This window comes from Ovis aries, chromosome 25, assembly GCF_016772045.2.
Source record: "Ovis aries strain OAR_USU_Benz2616 breed Rambouillet chromosome 25, ARS-UI_Ramb_v3.0, whole genome shotgun sequence".
Lineage (NCBI taxonomy): Eukaryota > Metazoa > Chordata > Mammalia > Artiodactyla > Bovidae > Ovis > Ovis aries.
In genome coordinates, this window is record NC_056078.1 from 32,044,914 (window position 1) to 32,069,765 (window position 24,852).

A 24,852-nucleotide genomic window follows, 5' to 3' on the forward strand; every position below is an offset into this window, starting at 1 on the left:
TTGACTCTCAAGCCAGTACCTGCTGGGTTAAGGGAGGTCCCCTGGCCACTGATCCCAATCTGATGTCCCCAAATGCATATGAGTAACTCACTTCTGAAATGCACAGTATGTCAGAAAACATGATGCAAATTGAACAACAGGATTATACACATTTTTGTCGGGTCATATCTTGAAAAAATGATTCTTGTGGCAAATGCGCATTTATATGGACAAAAGAGGCTGCAAATGAATGTGCATTTTCTGAAAAAGATTTCTGATTTTGAATTTGCCAAGCATGTTCAGAAACTGACCAAAAAAACAACATCTCCCTCCTAATCTGAGGACAATTCTAATGCTTTCTGCCTACAAACTTCCATGATTGAGAATGAGGCCAGAATGAATTCAATGTACGGGCACCTCTGCCGGACAGATGGGTGAGTGCAACTCTTCCTGATAGTAAGGTAGGTTTGATTCCCTGCTCTGCCACCAAGGATGTGTGTGATTCTGGGCACGCTACTTATCCCCATTCGATAGATGAGGGAGCTGAGAGGTTAATACTACCCATCCAGCCTCCTGCACCAGGCACTGCAAAGCTCAAAGTTCTTTACCCGCATACGCCTGGTTATCATTCAGAGCAGGACTCAAATCAATGATCAGTCCAGGGAAATGCCAGAACATTCATCCTTCCCTATCTGGTACGCAAAGAACCGAATGAACATCTGCCAGCATTCCTTCTTCCTCTTGTGAGATCATTCATCTCTAGGACAGATGTGTGAGAAGCGGAGGGGAAGGAGGTGAGTCCATCCTCTCACCCTTGAATCAAAGACTCAGGCAGCTGATTTATTCAGCCTTAGAAGGAGTCAGGGTTCTCTTAGTTGAAAATGTGCTGGGTACATATAAAATATATCCCAATGCAATCAATATTATCCCTTAAGCCTTTAATTAGCTTTCACCTCTCTTAAGAAGCAGACAAATGTTGGCAGGAGAGGGGAGGGAAAAAAAAAAGGGGGGAATTGACTTTTCTCATTTGATGCTGGCCTATCCAATACCATTCTAGACAATTGAAAAAATATATATCTTTGAGCTACAGCATGATTTCTGAGGTGGAGAGCAGTCTTTATCAAAAAAGGAAGAAAAAAATCTCCCTTCAACATAATTGGTATTTTTGCTCAGGAAAAAAGCAAGATTGATTGAAAGCAGATTGCCTTTTTGCCCAAGAAGAGTTATTAGGTACATTATCATGGCAACCTTGGAGAACCCATATTGTTCCAATCTGTCCTCTATCTGAGTTGAAGATTTACGGCTTCCCCCTTTTGTGCCAATAATCATTTCCCTCCACTTTGTTTTCCATGCAGTGGAAGTTATCAGGGAGTCCACATATTGAAAATGTTTGAATGCAGTTAGAACTGATGGGTGGGGTGAAGCTGCCTCTCTGACTCAGCACCTGCATTAGGAGATCTGCTCCTCACCAGCCCGTAACTGAGGGAGTGAGCGCCAGGGGCCCTGCAGGAGTACAGGGAATGGACGGTGAACTGGGAAACATTCTTTTTCCAGTAATATTTTCAGGATTCTTGAAAATTCCAGAGGCACTAGTTTGAAGAAGGCTGTTATTGCTGGGGAGAAGAGAAGCAAGAATGTCTCATATCTTCAGTGACTGAAAATATAATTGAATATTGTACGATTGAGAGCAGGGTGTGCCCTCCTTGGAAGCATAGTGATGGTTGTTCACCGTGTATGATTTGAAGAACGTCAAAAAGTTCCTCATCCAAAATTATCTCTGTCGGGTTCCTTGACACCTACAAATCTACCATGTGAGATTCATATGTTGATAGCCCTGTGTCAGCTCAGTTCAGACACTAAATAACTAAACAGTCTTGGGCAAGGTACCAATTCTGCATTTTACAATCATAAAGTCAGAGTCTCTGAGGGGTTGGAGCTAGTACCTGATTCATGAGGTTATCTTGAGGATTTATTTAAATAGACAATACATGTGAAGGGTCTACTAAAGAGTCAGGGCCATTGTAAGCATGATTAAACGGTAGGATTCATGTGATGTCTGTAAATCAGGATGTAACAGATATGGAGTGCTCTGTAGCTCCTGGAGTCTCATCTGATCCTCAAACAACCCCACATTCCTACTCTCTGCATCTTTTCAAATAACCTCTCTGAACCTCAATTTCCTTAAGCCACATGCCTGACATCTCACCGAAGGTAAAGTCACTTGCCCAGGACATGATCCGGGTCTCTAACTCTCTCACAAAGACAAACGTGAAGACATGGAGAGAGAGCAGAGACTTGGGTATTTCAGCCGTTACAACAGACAGGAATAGGTCAATGAGAGGTTCCTTCAGACATACAATGGAGGGGATACTGGAGGGTCCTCCCGGGACAGGAGAGAGGCCCTCACTTAAAGCATCGTCGCAGCATGGTATCAACAGATACTAGCTGCATCTAGTCAGCCAGGCCGGCAAGCTCAAGACAGCAAAGGCTGAATGACAGCAGAAACTCAGAACCAAGTTGTTAATTGAAGGCATGCAATTTGGCAAGCCAAAGGGCTGCTGCTGCTGCTACGTCACTTTGTGTCCAACTCATAGCGACCCTATGGACTGCAGCCTACCAGGCTCCTCCGTCCATGGGACTTTCCAGACAAGAGCACTGGAGTGGGTTGCGATAGCAAAGGGCTGCAAGGTGATGTAAATACTACCTTTATAGCATTTTATACTATGTCCAGCCCAAGGATCCCACAAGAGAACAAAAAATCCAATAAGAGATTCACTGACAATAGAGAACATTCAGGAACATTGGCTGTGAAGGGCTCTAATGCTCTTCCCATCTGTGGCTCTGGATTCAAACTTTTCAAGACTACCAGTAATCTTAATGATTGATGTCATTAAGGGCCTGGACACTTGGTTTGTGAAGATGGCTAACAAATCACAAACCATTTCTGGTGGAATGACTTCTTTGGTTTTTAAAGTTCTGTCAAGTCCTGTGAACAACTCTTTCTTGGGATAAACTAATTTTAGCAGCTTGGATTAAAAGATCCATTGAAGTCAGATACATGAGGAAGCATCTTAAATGCCAAAATAGTAGTCGATGGCACTTTGTGGGAAGAAGTTACTCATCCAGTGTAAGAAAGCATGCCTGGTTTGGATAAGGGCTCCAGAAAGAGGGGATGGATTGAATTAGAATGGGCAACACGGAGCAGGCTTGGCATCAGGGGTGGAGTGTGACTTAATCAGAGGAATGATGCTTGAGTATTACAGGCTCTATCACAAAAGTGCTAATTGCTTATTTCATGGGCACATCCTCATTCAATATTCCCTTCCCATTAAGACACATCTCCATTTTCGGAATGAAATCCCACACAGCGTCCTCACTCTCACTATTCTCTTCTTGGAGATGGGCCAAGCATGCTGGAATGCCCCAGTGGAGTTGGAAATTCAATTTTAGAACTCAATTCCACTGGTGTCTTTCTGAATGGATCACTAAGGGGAACTGACTTATGGTAGAAGGTATAAGATGAGGACAGAGAAGGGTCTCCCAGTCAAAGGTTACAGCAAATGAGGCATCTGGAGATGGAATGAGGTTGAGTGTAGCTCAATGAGAACCAATGTCTACACCTTTTGAAAGACTCAGGTAACATTTCTTAAAGCCAGTGGCCTTTGAAAAAGAGATCTGCGACAATGATAGGCTCTTTTCCACGTCCTCCGTCTATCTTAGCATCAGGACAGCCCTTGATGAATGTTTAGTCTGCTGTCTGCATTATTTCAATGTGGAAACCGAGGTCCAGAGCTCAGTGCAAGGTGAATGCTGGAGGAAGGGCAGACCTATCCCCTTGGTTTGATGTCTGCAATACCAAAGAAGCTGGTGCGCCTGAAAGGAGCCTGGGCTAGGACTCAGGAGTCGGGGACCTATGCTGTGTGACCTGGGGCCCAGTCACTAGAAAATGAAGAGACCCAGACTGCTGGGGCTGCACCCACTCAGTATTCCAGCTCTCTGCCCCACCCTGTTCAGACCAGCCTATCTAGTCTAGACATCTGCCATAGCTTCCCAATCCAGTTCCCTGTTACCAAACCCCCACTCTAAAAAAAATTTTTTTAAAAAGCTCTCAAGAGTGAGGACTGAGAATCTGACTGCATCACTTCCCACAAGGGCAGGGAGGTCTCAGATCTCTCTTCAGCTGAGCCTCGCTCTAGGAAGACAATGTAAAATGCACAGCTCTGGGCTGTTTATTTTTTAAGATACTATATCCATTTTTACTGGAACAAGTATAAAGAACTTAAAAAACCCATAGCTATCCTGTCACAATAAATCATACAGAGTAAATTGAAAATCCTATACAGCTTTCCCTGAATACATTGCGCTCACTTTGTCAAAGAGGTAGATGAAATGTGGCGTATATTGATCTAGATGTCTCTGTAAAACTATAATATTTATATCAAATACATATGCTAGAATCTTTCCTGTCTCTCTGCTGAGCCTTCTAATCATGCTTGGCTCGTCCTCGCTCTCACCCCCAACACCTCCCACTACTGGAGACGGTGTCTGATGGGAATGAATTTTAAGAAGGACTTGTCAAGGGAATTCTGCAGCATTTTATCACATAGATGGCAGGGGTGATAAAAGACGGCACATCCCAGATCACACAGTGGTCAGTACCCAAAGTTCACGTCGTCCCTCCTATGTTGAACTGAAACCATCAGGGTTAACATAACTCTCTCTCCAAGACTGTCTCTTATGAGAAAGAGATTCAGGAAGGTTCTGAGTTTTCCATTGTTTCTCACCTGGTAGTGCATCCCCTGATTCGGGGCATGTCCTTTAGAGCAACTATTACCCAGATTTCCCCTTAAGGCTCATAATCCCATTGCCTGAAGGAAGAAGGGTAACCCTAGTCCTGCCTTCCCACTGCCTCTTATACTGGGAGCCCATCCCAAAGGAACTGCCTCCCAGTGGGATGGTCATCTTCAGCAAACAGCTGCTAACTCTGGGCTGCCCTGAGACCCAGCTCAGAACCCCTAAAACTTTCTGGGCTCTCAAGAATTAAGTGTTGATCAGTGGACTGGCTGGCGAAGTATGCTTGGCTTGGACACTCTATGTCATGGGAAGTGTAGAAGACATTTTCTAGTTAGTTCATTGCAAGCCTGCAGGTCATTGGCTGATTCTGCCACCTCTGACCTATCACTGTGTCTCAAGTTTGTAAGAAAACAGTGCATGCAAACAAGACAAAAATGAAAACAAAACAGTTGTGAGTGTGTATGGAGCTCTGGATCCCATGGTTTTAACCATCGCCCATTAAAGAAGATGATAAAACAAAAGCAAGCCAACAACAACCAAAAAAAAAAAAAAAAAAAACCCAAGGAGGTTCAGAGATAATTATCTACCCAGGACCCACATCTAGCACTTTGCTAATCACAAAGGAAGGGAATATCTTCTCCCCCCCAGTGAGGAAGAGAATAAAGTAATCATCTTATCCAGCTGTCAATAGAGCTGTTCTGGAGGAGACAGGCTGTTTGGTTGTTTCCCTAAATGGGGGCAGAAGGCTGAGCAAATAGATTCCAGCAGTGTACCAAAGGCACCTCTGTAAAACACAGCCCCAAGGTCAGAGGACAGACTACTGGCAGTCCCAACAGAGAACACTGGGATGCCCTGACCGGACCAGAACTTTCTGCACGAAGAGGGCACGTCCCATCCTACACAGATAGTCAGGATCTAAACCACCCAGAGGGATCTGTATCTGTACCTCCATCATCCCAAATCATAATTAGACCTCCACAATTATAACAGGCATGAAAGAAAGTGAAAGTGAAGTCACTCAGGCATGTCTGACTCTTTGTGACCCCATGGACTGTAACCTGTGAGGCTCCTCTGTCCATCGGATTTTCCAGGCAAGAGTACTGGAGTGGGTTGCTATTCCCTTCTCCAGGGGATCTTCCCAACACAGGGATTGAACCCGGGTCCCCTGCATTGCAGACAGATGCTTTACTAGGAAAGCTGAGCTACCAGGAAAGCTACCAGGCATGAGGAATGGCCAACACCTTGTGTAGCTTGTTGCCAAAAAGGAACCTCAACCCAAGCCTTAAAAATAAATACTAAGAACCTCAGAGCAGGAGATATTGACTGTGTTCCAGTCTAACATGCACCTTCCTTTCAATAGCACCTCATTTCTTGGGAAAAAGTAAAGTAGTCTACATCTAAATTTTAAAATGACATCAAATGAGGGAGTTCAGGGTTTAGTAATTAATTTTTGATCTTTATTCATTGGATTTGGCTATAGAATGAAATCTGCAGTTACCTAAATGTATAGAATTTTTTTTAAAAAAAGATTTTTTTGATGTGGACCATTTTTAAAGTCTTTATTGAATCTGTTACAATATTGCTTTTGTTTTATAGCTTTTGGGCTGCAAGGTATATGGAATCTTAGCTTCCCAAACAGGGACTGAACCTGTACCCCTTGCACCGGAGGTGGACTGCCAGCAAAGTCCCTAAATGTACAGATTCTTAAATTAGGTGCTAGGTTTGTTTTGGACACACAAACATTCACACTTGTGTGCACACACACTTTTTTGTGTGTGTGTAACAATGTCTTCAAAGTACTTACAAAGAAAAATGCAATAATCGGGACCATGGTGAGGTCCCAGTTCTCTGGTTGTCTAGAATGGCATTCATACTAAAATTAAGCATAAACCTAAACCTTGGACTGGGGAAAGGAAGGAGGGACATGGGGGTGAGGAGGGGAGATGCAGATAAGCCTGCTTCTGCTGCTTGTCCGCATAATGAAGAAGCCGCCCCTCATCTGGGCATAGGTTCTGTCCAATCTAGAGAACAACACCTCGTTTTAAATTTGGGGAGCCACTCCTCCCCAATCAAATACAGTCTTGGGACCTCCAGTCATGGTTCCTGCCCAGACTAGGACAAGCAGTGCTTTCCAGTCTTAAATGAAGTGACACTAAGTTCATGGCGGGAACTGACTGATCCTCATGGTGAAAGCTTGTGAGGACTTTCTCTGAGTCTCTGCTTACTGGACCCCAGTGCTGCTTCTCAGCCTCACCTCTGTCCTTTCTGGCATCTTCAGCTTTTGTCTGAATGCTGTAAGATACTTTCAGCAAGAATAAATTTCAGTTGCCTATAACCAAAGAACTTTAATTGTAGATTTGTTTACCTTTAGTTTCGCACTGAATTCTCACAATAACCCAGTACGCAGGTATTAGCACCACTATTTTGGTTTTATCTCTTTCCTCCTTCCTTCATGGAAGAGGACTTATATAGCTTCTTAAGCAAGCAATTCTATAATTGCCCAAATCTCGTAAATAACACTGGTCCTTCCTTGTGTCTCTCTACAACACCCTCGCCCTTCTGCCTTTTATTCATCCATTACTGCAGGGTTTTGTGGCCTTTGGTCATTTTTAGTAAGCCATTCTTCCTTTGACCTGAGTCTTCCAATTTTAGGTGGTTCTTTGCACTAACAGAGAAATCCAGGCACTTGAACAGCATTTTCCTCTATTCCAATCAAATCAGATCTGCCTGTTTCCACTTGATAATGCTGCTTCTGAACACAAGGCACCAAGAGAAGAGAAGATGAAAGACAAGATCAGCTACACCCTCTGGGGATGAAGACAGAACAGAGGGAGAATGAGTCCAAGCAAAGAAGAGGTTCTTAATTTTGCCTGGAAGAGGGAAAGTATGCTAGCTTTGATGTGCAAACTGACCCCACTGCCTTCCCAAATACCCCTGCATGCCTCATGGCCCTAGAACAGAAGCTGTTGGGATATGGCCCTCCCATAACAACAATTAAGTTGACGTATCCTGACACATCCTTGGGTGTGGCCTCACTCCTCAGCCACACCCAAGGTTGTTGCCCCTGCTAGCTGTGTGCTGCTAGCCACCCACTGTAAGTAGACCCAACACCCTGAGCCTCCATCTTCTGTCTGACACACACACAAGTACTGGGAGAAGTCCACAGGTTCCAGAGCTTGATAAGGCATAAGACACCACAGAGGGATGTTCGCTAGATTGGAAAGGCCCAGAACTCCACGTGGCATTAGCAGCCCCTCTACTTCCTGAATGTCTCTGCACCCCTCTTTTACAGGGTCTGTCATTAGATTTGTAGGTTTTTAGGTCCACAAGTCATCTCTCTGTTACCTTTTCCCTAAACTACTCCAATGGAGACACTTACCAATGTAAATTATCTAATGCTTTTAGGAGCATTCCCTCTAAAAGGCTTGCAGTCTTCATGATTGCCTTATACCTTCATGATTTTATTGAACAAAATTCTTGCCGAAAGAGCGTTTCACGGAGACAAGGCTCCTCTGTAATCCAGCTTCTACATAGCTGCCACTAGCTCTTGGATGGTTCTGATTGATCAAAGTCTCAGGTAAGGCGCAGGGGAGCAAGAATCATATCTTCTTGCTCATCCTTTAACCCACAGCACCCAGCACAGTGCCTGGAACATAACAGGGCTCAAATAATTATTAGTTGAGCAAATATATTGGGATGGGAACTTTCCTAAATCTGTTCTATATACTAGCTAGCATTTGCCTTTGAAGTCAGTGGCTAGGGCCATAAAACCTCTCACGAGATGGGCATACATGTATCTCCGAACATGTGTCCTTATTGACAAAGTATTGGAGGTGAGAGAAGTTTGCTTTTACTGACAACTGGTACTCACATTTGAAGAAGCCCCTATGGTTTGGGGGGTTATGCAATACCAGTACCAGATGTGGAGGTGCAAACCCTGAGAGGCACAGAATCAAGTTTCCATGAATTTTATGCTGCATCAGCTTCTAAAGTTCTTTTATAATAAAAAAGAGACACTGGACTTGGCCAGTTAGAAGGTTTCCTGGTTTATTTTTAGTGTGTGATGGCAGCAGTGGGATGAAACCCCAAATCTACTAGTAATTGCTTTGCACAACTCCGGGAAGATGGCTATCAGAATGAATGACACAGCGGAAAGAGAAAACACAGCGCAACTTAGCCTCGGAGGGTTGTGTTTGTCCTTTAGATTTAGAATCTGCCCAAAAGTAAAAGAGGAGAGTGAAAAAGTTGGCTTAAAGCTCAACATTCAGAAAACGAAGATCAATGGCATCCAGTCCCATCACTTCATGGGAAATAGATGAGGAAACAGTTGAAACAGTGTCAGACTTTATTTTGGGGGGGGCTCCAAAATCACTGCAGATGGTGACTGCAGCCATGAAATTAAAAGACGCTTACTCCTTGGAAGAAAACTTATGACCAACCTAGATAGTATATTCAAAAGCAGAGACATTACTTTGCTGACTAAGGTCCATCTAGTCAAGGCTATGGTTTTTATAGTGGTCATGTATGGATGTGAGAGTTGGACTGTGAAGAAGGCTGAGCGCCAAAGAATTGATGCTTTTGAACTGTGGTGTTGGAGAAGACTCTTGAGAGTCCCTTGGACTGCAAGGAGATCCAACCAGTCCATTCTGAAGGAGATCAGCCCTGGGATTTCTTTGGAGGGAATGATGCTAAAGCTGAAACTCCAGTACTTTGGCCACCTCATGTGAAAAGTTGACTCATTGGAAAAGACTCTGATGCTGGGAGGGATTGGGGCAGGAGGAGAAGGGGACGACCGAGGATGAGATGGCTGGATGGCATCACTGACTCGACGGACGTGAGTCTGAGTGAACTCCGGGAGATGGTGATGGACAGGGAGGCGTGGCGTGCTGCGATTCATGGGGTCGCAAAGAGTCGGACACGACTGAGCGACTGAACTAAACTGAACAAGGATTCACCCAATCAAATGTGAGGTTAGGCAGAAAGAATCTTCAGGGATTATAATTAGAAAAGTTATATTCAGAATTCTTTTTCTTTAATGGAAGAAAGAATATATGAGGGTGAAAGTCAAAGTCTGAATATGACTTTTTATTTTTTAAGGTACACAGTTCATCTCCCACCTACATGTCTATTCTTGTTTTCAGAACAATAGCTGGAACATTTTGACAAGTGTGTGGAAGGGAAGAGAGACAGCAGAAAAGTGGCGGGGTGGTGGGGGGGGCGGGTAGGGGGGAGACAAGCTTTCATTCCATTAGTATTATCAGGAAATAGATTTAATATGCATCCAAGTCTCTCTAAATAGAGCTCCAAGTTTGAAAAGGACTGAAGACGTGGCTTATAAGAATCCAAAGCAGATGCAAAGAAAGAAATGCCCACATCCACACCCATAAAGACCCCTCTCATTGGAAAGGAATACCTGGGCCTTTACATGATATAGCATCTAATAACACTCGTTTTCAGTATCTGCCCCTTGGTACTGAATTTCAGAAGTAGTCAAGGGGTCATTTTTCCAAAGTATTAGGGCAATCTCATTTTTTTTCTTCCCCCCAAAGTTTAATGCTAATCAAAGCAGAATGCCTAATCAGTCCAACATGGCCTGTCAACTTGAATTATCTGTTTGTCTTCCTATTTACTGTAGCTGTCTGTCCACAGTTCTTCATATCTCTGTGAAGATCAGTTATTGGGGCCTGTGTTTTCTTCTGACTAGAATGGCTACCAGATGATCCTTCCTGGTGATATGTTGACGATTTGCTAATTTATGGCTTTTAAAATCTAGGAATCTGAAAACACTGCTGAGAGTTTAGGCTGGGGATCACGTGGGCCCCATGACTAGAGGGCTGAACAGCTTACTTGTTGAGGGATTGAAGTTTGCATAAAAAGCATAGCAGCAGTCACATTTCAGCCAGAGGGATGTCTGTGATGCAGAAATCTTATAGACACCATCCCTCCTAGGAACAGCACCCCATTCACAGGCCGAGGAGGAGGTGGGGGAGTGTTGTCTGCGTTACACACGGACAGGAAGGAAAAGGACACGGGGCTCAACCCAAGACAACACCCTAGGAATTAACCCCATATCCTATTTCTAAGGACTGGGGTCAGACCATCTCAGAATGAGTGGAGGAGAAAGTATTAGTGTAGGAAGGCTCTGACCCCTGGGAACCAAGAAGGGAGGTTTATACAAGCTCTGAGTTTGAACTCCCCAACCACTTTGGCAGCCAAATAATGTAACGTATTGCTGAAGATAGATGTGGCGAATTTGAAGATTTTCATGAGCCTGTACAATGCATCTGGCATGTTGCAAGCACTCAGAAGACAGACATGGATGAGATGAAGATGAAGGCAGGACTCATATTAGTTCTTTTGAGGGGCAGGAAATGGACAATGGGGGTAGATTAAATGAGTCTTTATAAAGAAATAATCCCTGTCCTGGTGCAGCAGAACATTTAAGATCCCAATTCTTTTTTTTAAATGATGGTCTAGAACCAGGTGGGCAAAATCTGAGTGGTGGAGAAAGTGGAATTTCATGTTGATACAAAAGAGCTGGGCAGGAGGGAATAGAATGTGGTCTCAGAGAAGAACAAAAGATGTGAGGGAGATGAAGGGCTTATTTCTGATCAGAGGAAAGACGCAAAATTAAATGACCTCATCATCAAGAAGTAGGATGGCCTTCCCTGGTAAGCCAGTGGACAGCAGTACTGTAGGCAAACGAGGGCCTGAAACACAAATGAGGTTTTTAAAGACCTAGTTCCTTGGAGGTAGTACTAAAGACCAACAGTGGCAGGAGGGGTTCCCATAATATTAATTTTAAAACCTAGAGTGTTAGCTCCCCTCTGTCCAGGCAGTAATGAAAGTTGTTGAGTAGGCCGTAGCAGCCCTTTCTCTGGGGCGTCACCTCCCTAGACCACTTTATCCCTGAAAACCATCCCTGTTTTGCTCTATAACAGAATCTTAGATCATTCTTGCTTGTGTGGCATGTATTAAAATCTGTACTTGGCATTTCCTTTCACTCCTACCCTTGCCATTGCCTGTCAGCTTCCGGACATGTAGCCTCCACGTGACAGATACCACGCATAGCTGCCGGGCACGTGGTCCTGAGAGAGGGTCACAGCCTGAGCAAGTGAGCCAGTGGCGGTGACTGCGAGAGTGGAGAGCGAGGCAGGCAGCTCACTGTGCCCTGTGTTCTTCATCCTTGCAATTCTGTTCTAAATCATTGAATGCTTTATAAAATATGAGCACTGACATCGAAGGATGTAATAAAGTAATCTGCTTCATCTTTATATGGAAAAGCCTGACAAAGTCTTGACATTGTTGTTGTTCTTTAGCCACGTGGGACTCTTTGCAACCCTATGAACTATAGCCAACCAGGCTCCTCTGACCATGGGATTCTCCAGGCAAGAATACTGGAGTGGGGTGCCATGTCCCTCCTCCAAGGGATCTTCCCAACCTAAGGATCAAACCTGGGTCTCTTATGTCTCCTGCATTGGCAGGCAGGTTCTTACCACTAGCGCCACTTGGGAAATTCCCTGATAAAGTTGGCCAACCTCTATGGTATTACGGCGGCTTCTTACAACCCTGAGGCCACACCTAGATTTGAAGGTAGACCACCCAAACTCCTTCCAGGAGGACACTGCCTCCTGAGGGTCAAGATTTTCACTCAAAGCTATGAAATAAACCCAGGGAACCCACCCAGGATTTTCCAAGACGGGCAACTGCTATTCAAATTCCCACTGACAATTAAGAAACCACTATTATAGAAGTGCCCCGAGCTCTGCAGACCAGCTAGGGAAGTGAAAGGCACAGGTAGATATGTTTGCCAGGGCAAAGAATGCCCTTCTTCAGATGACAAGCAGGTAGGCTGTGCCCGGGAGAGAGTCCAAGTCTGGCAGATCAAGATAATCCCACCACAGCTGGCCCCCTAGGAAATGACCTCCTCAGGAAGGATGGAACCAGGAAGCAGCAAGTAGAAACCCACAAATCTCATTTTGGCCAGTGATCTTTCTGCCCATCCTTAAAAGCCCCTCATTGTTAGACATGTTCAAGAGGTAAATACTTTGACAATCTAACCAAATGAGAAAAACTAGGAAGAAATGGTTCTGTCCTCTCTCCACCTTTTTGTCCTTGACCCTAGGGCCAGGCTCCTTAGAGGCACTAGATGAGTAGAAGGGGGAGAAGGGCCCAAAGTGATGCTCAGCCCTTTACCTTCCTCACCATCTTATACGCGGTGTTCTGGCCCCACTGTGGGCAGAGGTGGAAGAAAAGTTAGTGACAGGATCACTGAGTTTAGAGCAGAAAGGAGTCTCAAGGGATGATCTAGAGAAGCAGCATGGCCCAGTGGAGCAGACTGCGCCCAGGTTAAGGTCCCAGATTGACCCTTTACTAGTGTTGTGACGTCAGGCAAGTCACTGCAAATGCAGATGACGGTGACAGCTTCCTTGCACGGCTGCCGTGGGGCTACAGAAGGATGGAAGCACCTGTAGATATTATCATTGCCACAGAAGCCGGTCACAAGACTTGGGATCTGTTGATTCATGCTCTCATTTCCAGAAGTATGTGGCACTCCTCCACCTATATAAGGAGGTCTAAGAGAATCCACTGTACATTTCTGTTTCACAGACAGATTTCATGAATAGGAGTTAGAGCCTATTCATGAAATAGGGGTTCCCCAGCTAGAAGGGGACACAGACTCCTCACCCAGCCAAGGATCCTCCTCCCAGTAAGTTACATTCAGTTCTTGGCCCCCTTTCCATATTCCTCGTCCTTAACTGTCCATCCTTCTCTCTATGTCCTCTGAGCCTTTAGCTACCAGGAATCAATAGAATAATCCAAACCCATCTAGCCTCCTATCTCCCAACCACTTGGCCTGGGGCTGCTTCAGCTTTAGGCCCCAGGAGCCCCATCCTGGGAAGCCCATTGTCTGGATGGCTCCCCAGTCCAGCTGGCTCTGACAAGGGGGTTACCGCAGATGGATTCTTCTCCCTGGCTGATTATTTTCCATGGCCCTTGGCCATGTGACCTCAGACCATGATCTTGTCAGTTCTCATAAACTAACCAGGAGTGGGTTGAGTCACAAGCAGAGAGGAAACCTCTGGGGAAAACAGCAGGAGCTGTGGGAGGAAGGAGAGCAAGCTGGGATCCCAAAGGCCATGGGAGCCTCACCCGTTCACTCTACCACCTCTGAGAGGCTTTGAACTTACAGGAAGGGAAAGAAGTGGAGACAGTGGCCTCGAGGCAGGCTGGGCTACAGGAGGGCTACTCTTCTGAATAAGATCTAAGGTCTCAGCCCAAAGAGACTAATTGTTCCCAAGACCTCAACTTGAGAGACTGCCTGACGAGATACTGATTAGACCTTTGGTTATTGACCAAGTCCCTATCTTAGGGACTACATCATAATGGGTAAACTAGAGAATGACTCTCCTTCTCACACTCACATGCACACCCCTATATCTACTGTTGGCTCTGGGTGTCCTGTAGGAGGTCAGGCCAGGGATGTTGATAAGAACGTGAAAGTGAGCAACTGTGAGCCCTGGATGCTGTGTTCCTGATGAGGATGTTCTGGGGACCCTACATGAACTGTTTCTATTATGCCAACATAGATTAGAACTGAAAATGAGGTGCCACTGAAATTTTCATATTCTCCAAAACCCTGAAATTGAGTGTTGTGTGAACAAAACACCATGGTTCTCTACCCAAATTTTTTTGACTTTAAATAATCTTTGAATTTCCAATTCACGTGTCTCCATGGCTTTGGGTCATGTGTTACCTTGAGTTCTCTGACAAGTCAATGCGTTGTTAGAGAAGTTATATTCCAAGCAAAATTTGCACACATAAACAAATCCCTTAACTATGTATATGTTTAAGTTACTTTCTGGGCATCCATCTGATGAAATCTTAGGGAGAATTGATACATGGACATATGTCCGTGGGTACAGCACATATATTTACGCACACAAGAAAACAGAGGGCAAAGCACACTATTTTAAGTATGAATTCTATCTTTCAACAAAGTTTAGCTGCTTTTCTTTTGCAAATGCATTTAATTTTATCTGGAAACTTTTTGACGTTAGAAATAGAACAACTGTAGTTTCTCATTATGTTTGCTGCCAGAATCCATGCTTGGTTGCTCAACTAAAGACCTTATATTGCTAATTACTACCACATGCCCATATCCCAAGCGAAAGAAAACTTATTGATTCTGACAGCCCATTCTCTCAACACTGAATTCCAAATGAAAACTCAAATTTTGGCCAAACATAACATTTCATCAATCTTGTTCTACTGACTAGAAAAACAACATCAAACAAAGGGTGCTAATGGCCCTTTATTACCGTTCCTTTCCCAAGCTTATATTTTCTGATGAAAGATCTAAGTGACCAAAGGGCTTCTTTAAACTACTTAGTAATTAGCTTTTGAACCAGGAAACAATGCGTAAAGTAAAGCGAACAGCCCCAGTACTGATGACAGAACCTATTTTCTGTCCGCAGGGTCGGGGGACCTCAGAGACCCAGAGGAACATTAAAGGCGGAGTGTGCATTTTCATAAAGGGAGAAGAGAAAAGAGAAAAGACCAGGGTAAAAGTAGTGATAAAAGACGATGGAGATGGAGCCAGAACAAAAGCCGCGGGAAGTCTGTGATCTAAAGCCTTCGACGCGGGGGTTTGAGCAGAGGTGCCAAGGCCAAGGGACAACCGGATGGGACTGGAGTGGGTGAGCGACGTGGGTCTCAGGGCCTCATCTGGGTCACCCGTCAACAAAAGCCCCCCGCCAGCAGGCCCACCCACACTGGACTATGGCAGCTATTTCGGAGGGGAGAAAAAAAATGTACCTGGAGTGAGAGTCGGGAAATATTTTCAACACAGACATCAGGGCAATTGATTTTACTGACATTTTCAGGGGCGGTGAGGGAGAGGGGAAGGCTGGCTGAGACAGTGGCCTGGGGAGGGCATAAAGGCAGCCCGTGTGCCCCGAGTGCCTTCTGCTTTATGGTGACCTGTCCGCACCTTCAAGGCAGAACGAACCGAGAGGCTGTTTTCCTCTTGGCATGGAATAAGTGACCAGAGGAAATCTCTGGACTTATTTGGCCTTTTGGATCTAACCAATGGCCCAGAAATCGGAACAGCTTGGTTCTCATCTCATCCAGGGCTGTTAGATAATAGGAGGAGGAGGGCTCCATCAGAGGGGAGGTGGGAGAACGGCTGCCTCTCCGGAAAAGACGCCAACTGGCCTCCTCTGTCCTCCGTGCCTTTGAAAGGAAACGGGTGTCCTGTGGGTAGTTCAAGAAAATGAGTCCTTTTCCCCACCTCCTCATTTTCCAAACAGAGGACTGGACACCTGAGCTCAGGATGCAGTGGGATCACTGATGGGAGAAGAGGTGGGCTCCTTCCAATGTGACTGTCAGGCAAGGAGGAGGTGGTGGGTGGAAACACGATGCTACTGCTTTTATTTTTCTCTTAAAGAGCAAATAGGCTATTCAAGAGTTCATTTGAAAATGCATAATCATGGCTGATTGTGTTGTTGTATAGCAGAAACCAACACAACACTGTAAAAATTAACAAATATGTATTTAAATTTAATCAAAAGCTCTGGCTCAGATGGTAAAGAATCCGTCTGCATTGCAGGAAACCCAGGTTTGATGCCTGGGTTGGGAAGACCCCCTGGAGAAGGGAATGGCAACCCACTCCAGTATTCTTGTCTAGAGAATTCTATGGACAGAGGAGCCTGGGGGCTCCAGTCCATGGAGTAGCTAAGTCAGACATGCCTGAGTGAAATTTTTTTAATGTATGGGATAAGAACAAAACAAACAAACAAACAAAAAACCCTAATTCCATAATAGGAACTTCCATGACTGGGGAAGGGGCAAAGTGATAAAAATATTCTGTATCTTGGTCTGGGCAGTAGTTACTGGGTGTGTACACAGGTACAAAATCCTTGAGCTGTACATAAAGATGTGTATATCTTACTCTATGGACGTTAAAATGAAAACCAAAACTCAAAAGCAAACAAAATTCAATGCTCAACAAAAGCTTTGAAAGAAAAACAGTACAGAATGCAGTCCACCCTGCCTCCCTCCAATCTTCTCCTTCAAGACAGAGCAGTCAAGGCCTTATATCTACTTAGGAGTAAAACTTCCAGCTGACAGCATCGCCACACACTGACTGTGACGCTGACAAAATGATGTGAGCACAAATCGAAACAGTCCCCGAGAAGAAAGCATTCACGTATGGAAAGCCAGACAAAAGATGCGTCAGGAAGCCCGCGCAGTGCCCTGATAATACTATAAACATATTTCTTGTCCGGAAGGAATTTCAACTGAGTAATGAGTCCCTTTGAAGACCAGCTTGGTGCCTCCTGGCTAAAGAGACTTGGTCTCCTGGTGACCAGCATGCCAATGTGACCTTGATCTTGCCCTCCTTGGGACTTCCCTGCTGGAATATGAGCCCATGGTTTGGCTACACAAAAACCTCATAAGATGGCACCTCTTTAGTCTTAGGGACCAGAATGTAATCAATCATCTAATTAATATAAAGAATGAATAAACTGGGCTTACACATTAGGGATCAGAATAGAAAATATGAGTTCAGTAACACATGGACTCCTTCTAGGACAAATCTATTATGTCTCTTGGAAAGATGGGTGGGGAAGAGAGTTGTGAATGGGATCAGGTCTCAGCAGGTTGTCCTCAGGATAACTTGGAGGGGTCATTCTGACATCATGCCCCACAGAGAATGTGGCCCTTCAGGCGGGGTGTAAGGGGGCAGGACTCGGTCGTCACTGCCACACACACAGAATGCGGCCCTTCTGGTGGGGTGTAAGGGGGCAGGACTCGGCTGTCACTGCCAGAGGGGCTCTGGAAGTCACTCAACCACACCTCTGCTGATGCAACTGACTTACTTTCTGCCTCCGTGTTTGTTAAATGTCCCGCCGAATTTATTCCGATTCAGGATGAGAGCAGCAATTTCGGGCACGTAGCGGGCAAACATTGCCTACATGCATGAAACAAAGAAACAAGAGCCAAAAAAAAAATGGCATGCAGAGAGGATTCTACCGCAGTGGAGGCAGCAACACCTCTTGGCATACTTACTTTCTTCCACTAACCGCACTATAGGAGCCCCCGTATTTCTTGCGGTTTCCTATTAACTCTATGATTTCAGGGACGTAGCTGGCAAACATGGCCTGAGAAGAAGATAGGAAACAGAAGAGAGACTAAAAAGACAGGCCGGAGAAAGGGGGCAACCTTTTCAGAAGGGGGAGGGGGGAAATACTAAGATCTGGAAACACAAAAGGGCTAGAGCTGCAAAGGTACGTATTCATGGGCTGGATTGTATTTAAAAAAAAAAAAAAAAAAAGCAAGCTTCTGAAGTTACACAGGACAAAAAACAAACATTAACCAACCTAGACAACTAAAAAAAAAAAAAACAGAAAAAATCAGTTAAGAAAAATGTAAAGGAGACAGGAATAAATAAATTGACATCTAGCTCTACTAGAGAAATCACACACACACACACACACACACACACGCTCATTCATAAATTTACACACAATTTTAAGAGAAAACCTTTCTAATTAAAATTCAAATGAGAATCCATGCCTTTATGACTGATTAAAGACAATAAACACCAAGAGGAGATTTAAAATATATATAAACTTTTCCGTTAAAAAAAAAAATCACTAAAAAGCACACAAGGTAAATTTAGGAAATCACACGGGAGGAAAGAATAGCGAGGAGAAACACAAATCTGCCATGTTTTGTCCAACAAACATTGTGCTTGTGGCTGGATAATGAGGTCGTGTGAGCTGCAGGGACCTCACGGTACCGTAGGAACGCGGTGAGCATGTACACACCACACGTACATTTACATACATTTCTCAAATGTATATGCCACATGCATACAGAACAGAGAGTGCGTATGCATGAGATAAACGCATGTGCGGTGTACATATGCGAAAGCTGTGTGTGAGTCTAGGTTTACCTTACACACAGCAAAAATCTAAACATCGCATGGGCTACTCTGAAAGACAAAATGCAGTCCCCGCCAGTGAGTGGCCAGAAATCCCCCTTGAAAAGTACATGGTAACCCACCGAGATAATCTGCATAGCCCAGAAAAGCAAACAGTGCGACTTTCTGACTTAAGAGAGTGAGGTTGGAAACACCCACCCGTGTCGCTCTGTGAGGGAGCTGTGGTCTGTTTGCAAAACCATACTCAGCTCACGTGGTGATGTCCACCTGGGGACCAGTGGGCTCTCTGTCCTCTCGGGTGGGGACCCTCCTCTTTAGGCAAGGGCCCAGCCACAGCGTTTGTTGGAAGTTTGGGGAGGACCGGGATGGGGGTGGGGAGCTCTTGAAACCGCAAATTGTCTATAGTATCAACATTATCTACCGGGTCAGGTGACAGCCACTCCTTGCAGAATATCAGAGGCTGAATTCCATTATGAAGGCACAGACCCTCTCACTTGACAAGTGAGCATTCCTTTCTTAAGACAGTTAGGCTTGCTCTGGGCTAAATGGCCGTCCCTCACAAGGACACGGTGCCTGGGTCTCAGGGAAACAAACTCAGTACTCAAACAAAATAGGCAGAAAAGGCACCGTGGCATTTGGGATTGCCTTAACTGGACTGTAATACTAAGGCGGTCACTTGCTTCTAATGCAGAAACACAGGCTCAAATACACAGCCTTCAGAAAATGGATAATAGAAAATATCAATGATCACAAAATCAACATTGTAAGAAAGCGTTTTTACCAGTCCCCCGAGGATGAAGAAGACCATGAAGAGACGCCCAAGCGTGGTTTTTGCATAAACATCCCCGTAACCAACAGTGGACATGGTCACCATGAGCAGATAGACACATTCCCAGTAGGTAAGAGCCTGGTTGTTTTGGAAATTTTCCCACGGGTCCCCTGAATTCTCCACCTAAACCAAGGAGACAGGGGAGAAAAAGGAAAAACATGATAGGCGTAATAAACCAGGAACACCACAACTCCAGCATCTAGGTTACTTTTGGATGTTCTGCATCTTCAATCGCAGGAGTTTGCTGCCCCAAGTGGAGCTCTGTAAGTTGGGCCCACAGCCTCTGAACAGGTAGTGGAAGAAGTGGAGTGAAAGCCACATACCCACCAGGCTGATGGGGGCAGAGAGGGAAGGAACTGATGTACATACCCAGAGTCCATTTTCTTCTCATTGTTAAAGATCTGAGGCCAGCAGAATTTTAGGGCACTGCCTCTGGCCGTGTGTTATAGCATTCTTTTCCAGGAAAGAGCCAGAGAGCCCTGCCCTGGTCTAGAGTTTGCTCAGTCCCAAAGAAATCCTGGACCCTCCCACAGAAAGCCTCCTCCTTTCATCCTTTTGACCAAGGAGATGCCTGGGGGACTCTCCTCCTTCAGATTATGCGCCCAAACCCTGAACAGCATCTCTCAGAGTCTGATGAGGCTCTCCCTGCTTTACAGAAGATCAGGGACCACTCTGCCCTGCAAAGTGCAGTAGCCTCCCTTGGGAGCACAAAATGTGAGCTCAGGAGAACTATCCCGAACCGTACACTCTGTAGACCAAGGACCAGCAAGCTTAGTCTGTGCAGGGCCAGACGGTCAATATTTTCGGCTTTGCGGCCCATAGGGTTTCTGCTTTCTGTGGGGACAACTCATCTCTGCAGGTGTAGCAGGAAATCTCTCAGAGGCAGTGGGTGTGGAAGGCTTCTGCCCCTAACTTCTTTTTGTTCAGTCGCTCAGTCGTGTCTGATTCTTTGCAACCCCATTGACTGCAGCACGCCAGGTTTCCCTATCTTTCACCATCTCCTGGAGCTTGCTCAAACTCGTGTCTTGAGTCGGTGATGCCATCCAATCATCCATCCTCTGTTGTCCCCTTCTCCTCCTGCCTTCAATCTTTCCCAGCATCTGGGTCTTTTCTAATGAATCAGCTCTTTGCATCAGGTGGCCAAAGTACTGGAGCTTCGGCCTCAGCATCAGTCCTTCCAATGAATTTTCAGGGTTGATTTCGTTTAAGATTGACCGGTTTGATCTCCTTGTAGTCCAAAGGACCCTCAAGAGTCTTCTCAAACACCACAGCTCAAAAGCATCAATTCGTCAGCATTCAGCCTTCTTTATGGTCCAACTTTCACATCAATACATGACTACTGGAAAAGCCATAGCTTTGACTGTATGGACCTTTGTCAGCAAAGTAATGTCCCTGCTTTTTAATATGCTGTCTAGGTTGGTCACAGCTTTTCTTCCAAGGAGCAAGCCTCTTTTAATTTCATGGCTGCCAGAACTATCTGCAGTGATTTTGGAACCCCAAAAAATAAAGTCTGTCACTGTTTCCATTGTTTCCCCATCTATTTGCACGAAGCGATGGGACAAGATGCCATGATCTTCTCTTTTTGAACGTTGAATTTTAAGCCAGCTTTTTCACTCTCCTCTTTCACCTTCACTTGCAGTTGCCCATCTCTGCTTTAGATTCACAAAACACTTCCTGTCCTCCCATCACCTATGATCTGCCAACAAATGTGAGGCAGGTAGGAGAGATTTTGCAGAGGAGAGGGGCTCAGCCTTACCATACACCCAAAGGCCAATGCCTGTGACCTGCCAGAATGGTCCCTGTGGATGGCCTGCCCCAAGCCTCCCGCCAGCCCGCCAGCCTGCCTCTGCAGAAAGTTTCCAAGACCTGGCCTCTTTCACACATCAGTGCCTGTCCTCAATGTGCCCTTTCTCGTGGAGGTTTCCTGGTGAAGCAGAATATACTGGGTTGGCCCAAAAGTTCATTCGGGTCTTCCCATAAAATGTTATGAAATGAACTTTTTGTCTAACCCAGTACTTCACACACCAGTAAGGGTGAGGTCACTGCTGACTGAAAACTACCAACTAACCCTCCATATCGGTGCTTTTTGACATTTGGCAGAGTTAGAGTGATTATCTAAGGGTGATTTCATCCAAGAATCCCATCAGCGTAAAAGGGTGGGTAGGGTGGGGAACCATCAGATCCGTAACTGAGTGATAGCTCAGACATTTTCCTTTGAATGCTAATCACAAAAGTCCCAATGGGAGGTAGGTAACAATGCTTCCTTGCATCCATTAAGCAGACTGAAGCTCAGCAAGGGAAGGGCAACTTTACTCAAAACTTTCGTTAGATGATGCTCCTTCCAGGTGTAACAGTTTGTGTTTGTATGAAGCATACGTCTCAAAATAGCTATACTCTCTAAAAGCAGGCAGAAATCTGCCCTGGGACTGTGAGTACAGCTTGACTTCACAATATAAGGCTTTCAGTGAGTTGTTAATTTAAAAGAATTAACATTTTTGAGATGCAAAATAACTTGACAGGTAATCAAGCAAAAGAATCAAAGAGGCCTTTTTGTAAGGGGGAATGAGCAAAAGCTGCTCATTTGTGTCCGACTATTTGCGACCCGTGTACTATACAATCCACGGAATTCTCCAGGCCAGAATACTGGAGTGGGAAGCCATTCCCTTCTCCAGGGGATCTTCCCAACCCAGGGATAGAACCCAAGTCTCCCACACTGCAGGCAGATTCTTTACCAGCTGAGCCACAAGGAAGCCCTTATAAGGGGAAAGTGAAGAGAAACTGAAGAATCTGTTATTTGTTACTTACTAAGAGATGTGTGGCTCAGCTGGTAAGGAATCCACCTGCAATGCGGGAGACCAGGGTTCGATCCCTGGGCTGGGAAGATCCCCTGGAGAAGGGAATGGGTGGGTAGGGTGGGGAAATATCAGATCCAGTAACTGAGTTAAAGCTCAGACGTTTTCCTTTGAATGCTAATCACAAAAATCCCCATGGGAGGTAGGTAACAATGCTTCCCACTCCAGTATTCTGGCCTGGAGAATTCCACGGACTACATGGTCCATGGGGTCGCAAAGAGTCGGACACGACTGAGGAACTTTCACTTCACTTCAGGAGATGGGGATCAGACTTCCAACCTGGTCGCCAACCTTTTCCAGTGATTGCTTAGGAAGCACCGCCATCTTGTGGTTTTCCGGGGTTATTGCAGACAGAATAAAAATTTTAAAAATTTTAAAATTTTTACGGAAGCCCCTGCCCCAGCTATACAGGTGAGCTGAAAAACACAGGTTTAGAGTGTGAACATGACTCACCATTTGGAACTAGTTTGGGGTAAAAGGGTTGGAACCTAGACAACTTGTGTGGTTGTTTTTCCTTTTTATGCATTCTCCAGCAGGGCTGAAGTTTGTCTCCCAGGTAATAAAATGACTTTGAGAGGGTCTTCTTCCAGAAAAGTCAGAACGGAAGCATCTTCAAGGATACTTACCAAATGGATGAACCCGGCTGCTGTGAGCCACGTGCTGATGAAAATGGAGAGCAGATTCACCAGCTTGATGGAATTACTGTGCAAAAGAGACAAAAAGCAAGATCCCCAAGTTACAGAAGACCCTGTTGGGAGTGGCTTCCAGAGCAACAGTGCCCCTTTAAGGAGGAGGCAGCCCACCCCTCAGCCCCCAGTGTTCCTGCGTCATAAAGCAGCAAATGTAGTTCAGGCTGGAGCCTGTAGGAAGATGACATCCGAGTTGCTGAAAGGAGTCCCTAAATAAACCCCTCTGGTTGTTTAAAATTTTTTTTTATTAATATTTACTTTGAACATTTTTATGTCTACAGAAATAGTGAAAGACGGGTGTAATAAACACTGAGATGCCCTTCACCTAACATTTTGACACATTGGCTTTATCTGTATATTTTCTCTCTCTTTCTCTTTTTTTTCTGGATGAAACCATTTACAAGCACGTTGTAGACATCACGACACAACCTTATAAACTCTTCAGCGCTCAACACCTAAGAAGGACACAATGTAAAATAATCATAGTCCAATTGTCCTACCCAAGGAAATTAACACATTCAGTAATGTCATCTAATATTCACTCCCAAGCTAGATTTCTGCAGCTGCTCCAAAACGAGGCTTATTGACGCTCTCAGGTTTTCACCCTAAGGAAGTAAGAGATAATAACGTGCTGCACTTGACTATTATGTGGCTTTAATCTAGGAGTCAGGAAACTTTTCTAACAAAGGGACAGACAGTAAATATCCAGGCTTTGCTGGGACATAAAGACTCTGTTGCAACTATACACAGGAGACCTGTAAAGGAATTAGCTGTGGCTGTGTTCCAATAAAACTTTATTTACAAAGACAGGCAGTGGGCTGACTGGCCCATAGGCTATGTATTTTCCATTCGCTGCTTTATTCTCCTTTAATCTGTATATAACACGCCCCCCCCCCCCCCCCCCCCCCCCCCCCCCCCCCCCCCCCCGCCCCCCCCCCCCGCCACACACACACATACACACACCCTTTTTATTATGTCTTTCTGTGATTATTTTATTTTCTATGCAGCCAAGCCTGCTGTTATCCAGAAAGTTCCATATTCTGGATTTGTCTGACTGTTGCCCCCTGACAAGATCCTGTTTCAATACATCTGTTGCGAATACCTGCCTGGGATGGCATTACATCAGGAAATTTCAACTGTTACACCAGGTTCAGTCACTTGGTATCTGTGGGAGCCCCAGGTGGCGCCACTGAGAGGCACCAGGTTCCCTTTGTAATCAATATGCCAGCCGGGGAGTGGGACTCTGGGGCTGTAGGCATATCCTATTCCCTAACAATCTTACACCTAAAAATTTCAGCTTGCACTGGTGTTCTTTGAGAAGATCAACTGGAACTCACTAGACATCTAGCTCCCTGAGAGTAGAGGCCTTGTCGGCCAGAAGCTGGGGAGTGGAGAGTCCCTGGCACACAGTAGGGCCTCTAAGAATTTGCACAGAGTGAGCTGGTCTCCCCTCTGCATTCTTCCTACCTGCCTTCACCCCGTTTACTCCCACTGGCTGTACAGCTCCTCAACCACTGCTGCCAGGGGGTTGTTCCCCTGTCCAAGGGCCCTCGTGGACTAAAACACTATGTCTACACTGCCTCCGTCCACACCCGCTGAAGTTTCAGATTCTCCCACCACTATTCTTCTACATAAACTCTTGCAACTCCTATCCAAGCCAAAAATATCTGCCAAGTCTTTGTTCACGCTATGACTCAGCTTGAAAGCCCTCCCCAGCTACTGAATATTTCCCTTTCTCCAAAGCTTGGTACAGCCCGT

At 45.2% G+C, this 24,852-nt stretch overlaps 1 protein-coding gene across 9 annotated transcripts in view; it reads right to left on the reverse strand.

Moving 5' to 3' along the window:
• Positions 1 to 24,852, reverse strand: part of KCNMA1 (potassium calcium-activated channel subfamily M alpha 1) — a 767,665-nt gene that overhangs the window by 231,886 nt on the left and 510,927 nt on the right. For all 9 annotated transcript variants that reach the window (XM_042240721.1, XM_042240720.1, XM_042240724.2 and 6 more), the window contains 3 exon segments: positions 23,032 to 23,107; positions 19,506 to 19,676; positions 17,848 to 17,939 (listed from right to left, as the gene is read on the reverse strand). In XM_042240721.1, coding sequence (XP_042096655.1) covers positions 17,848 to 17,939; positions 19,506 to 19,676; positions 23,032 to 23,107 — 339 coding nt within the window.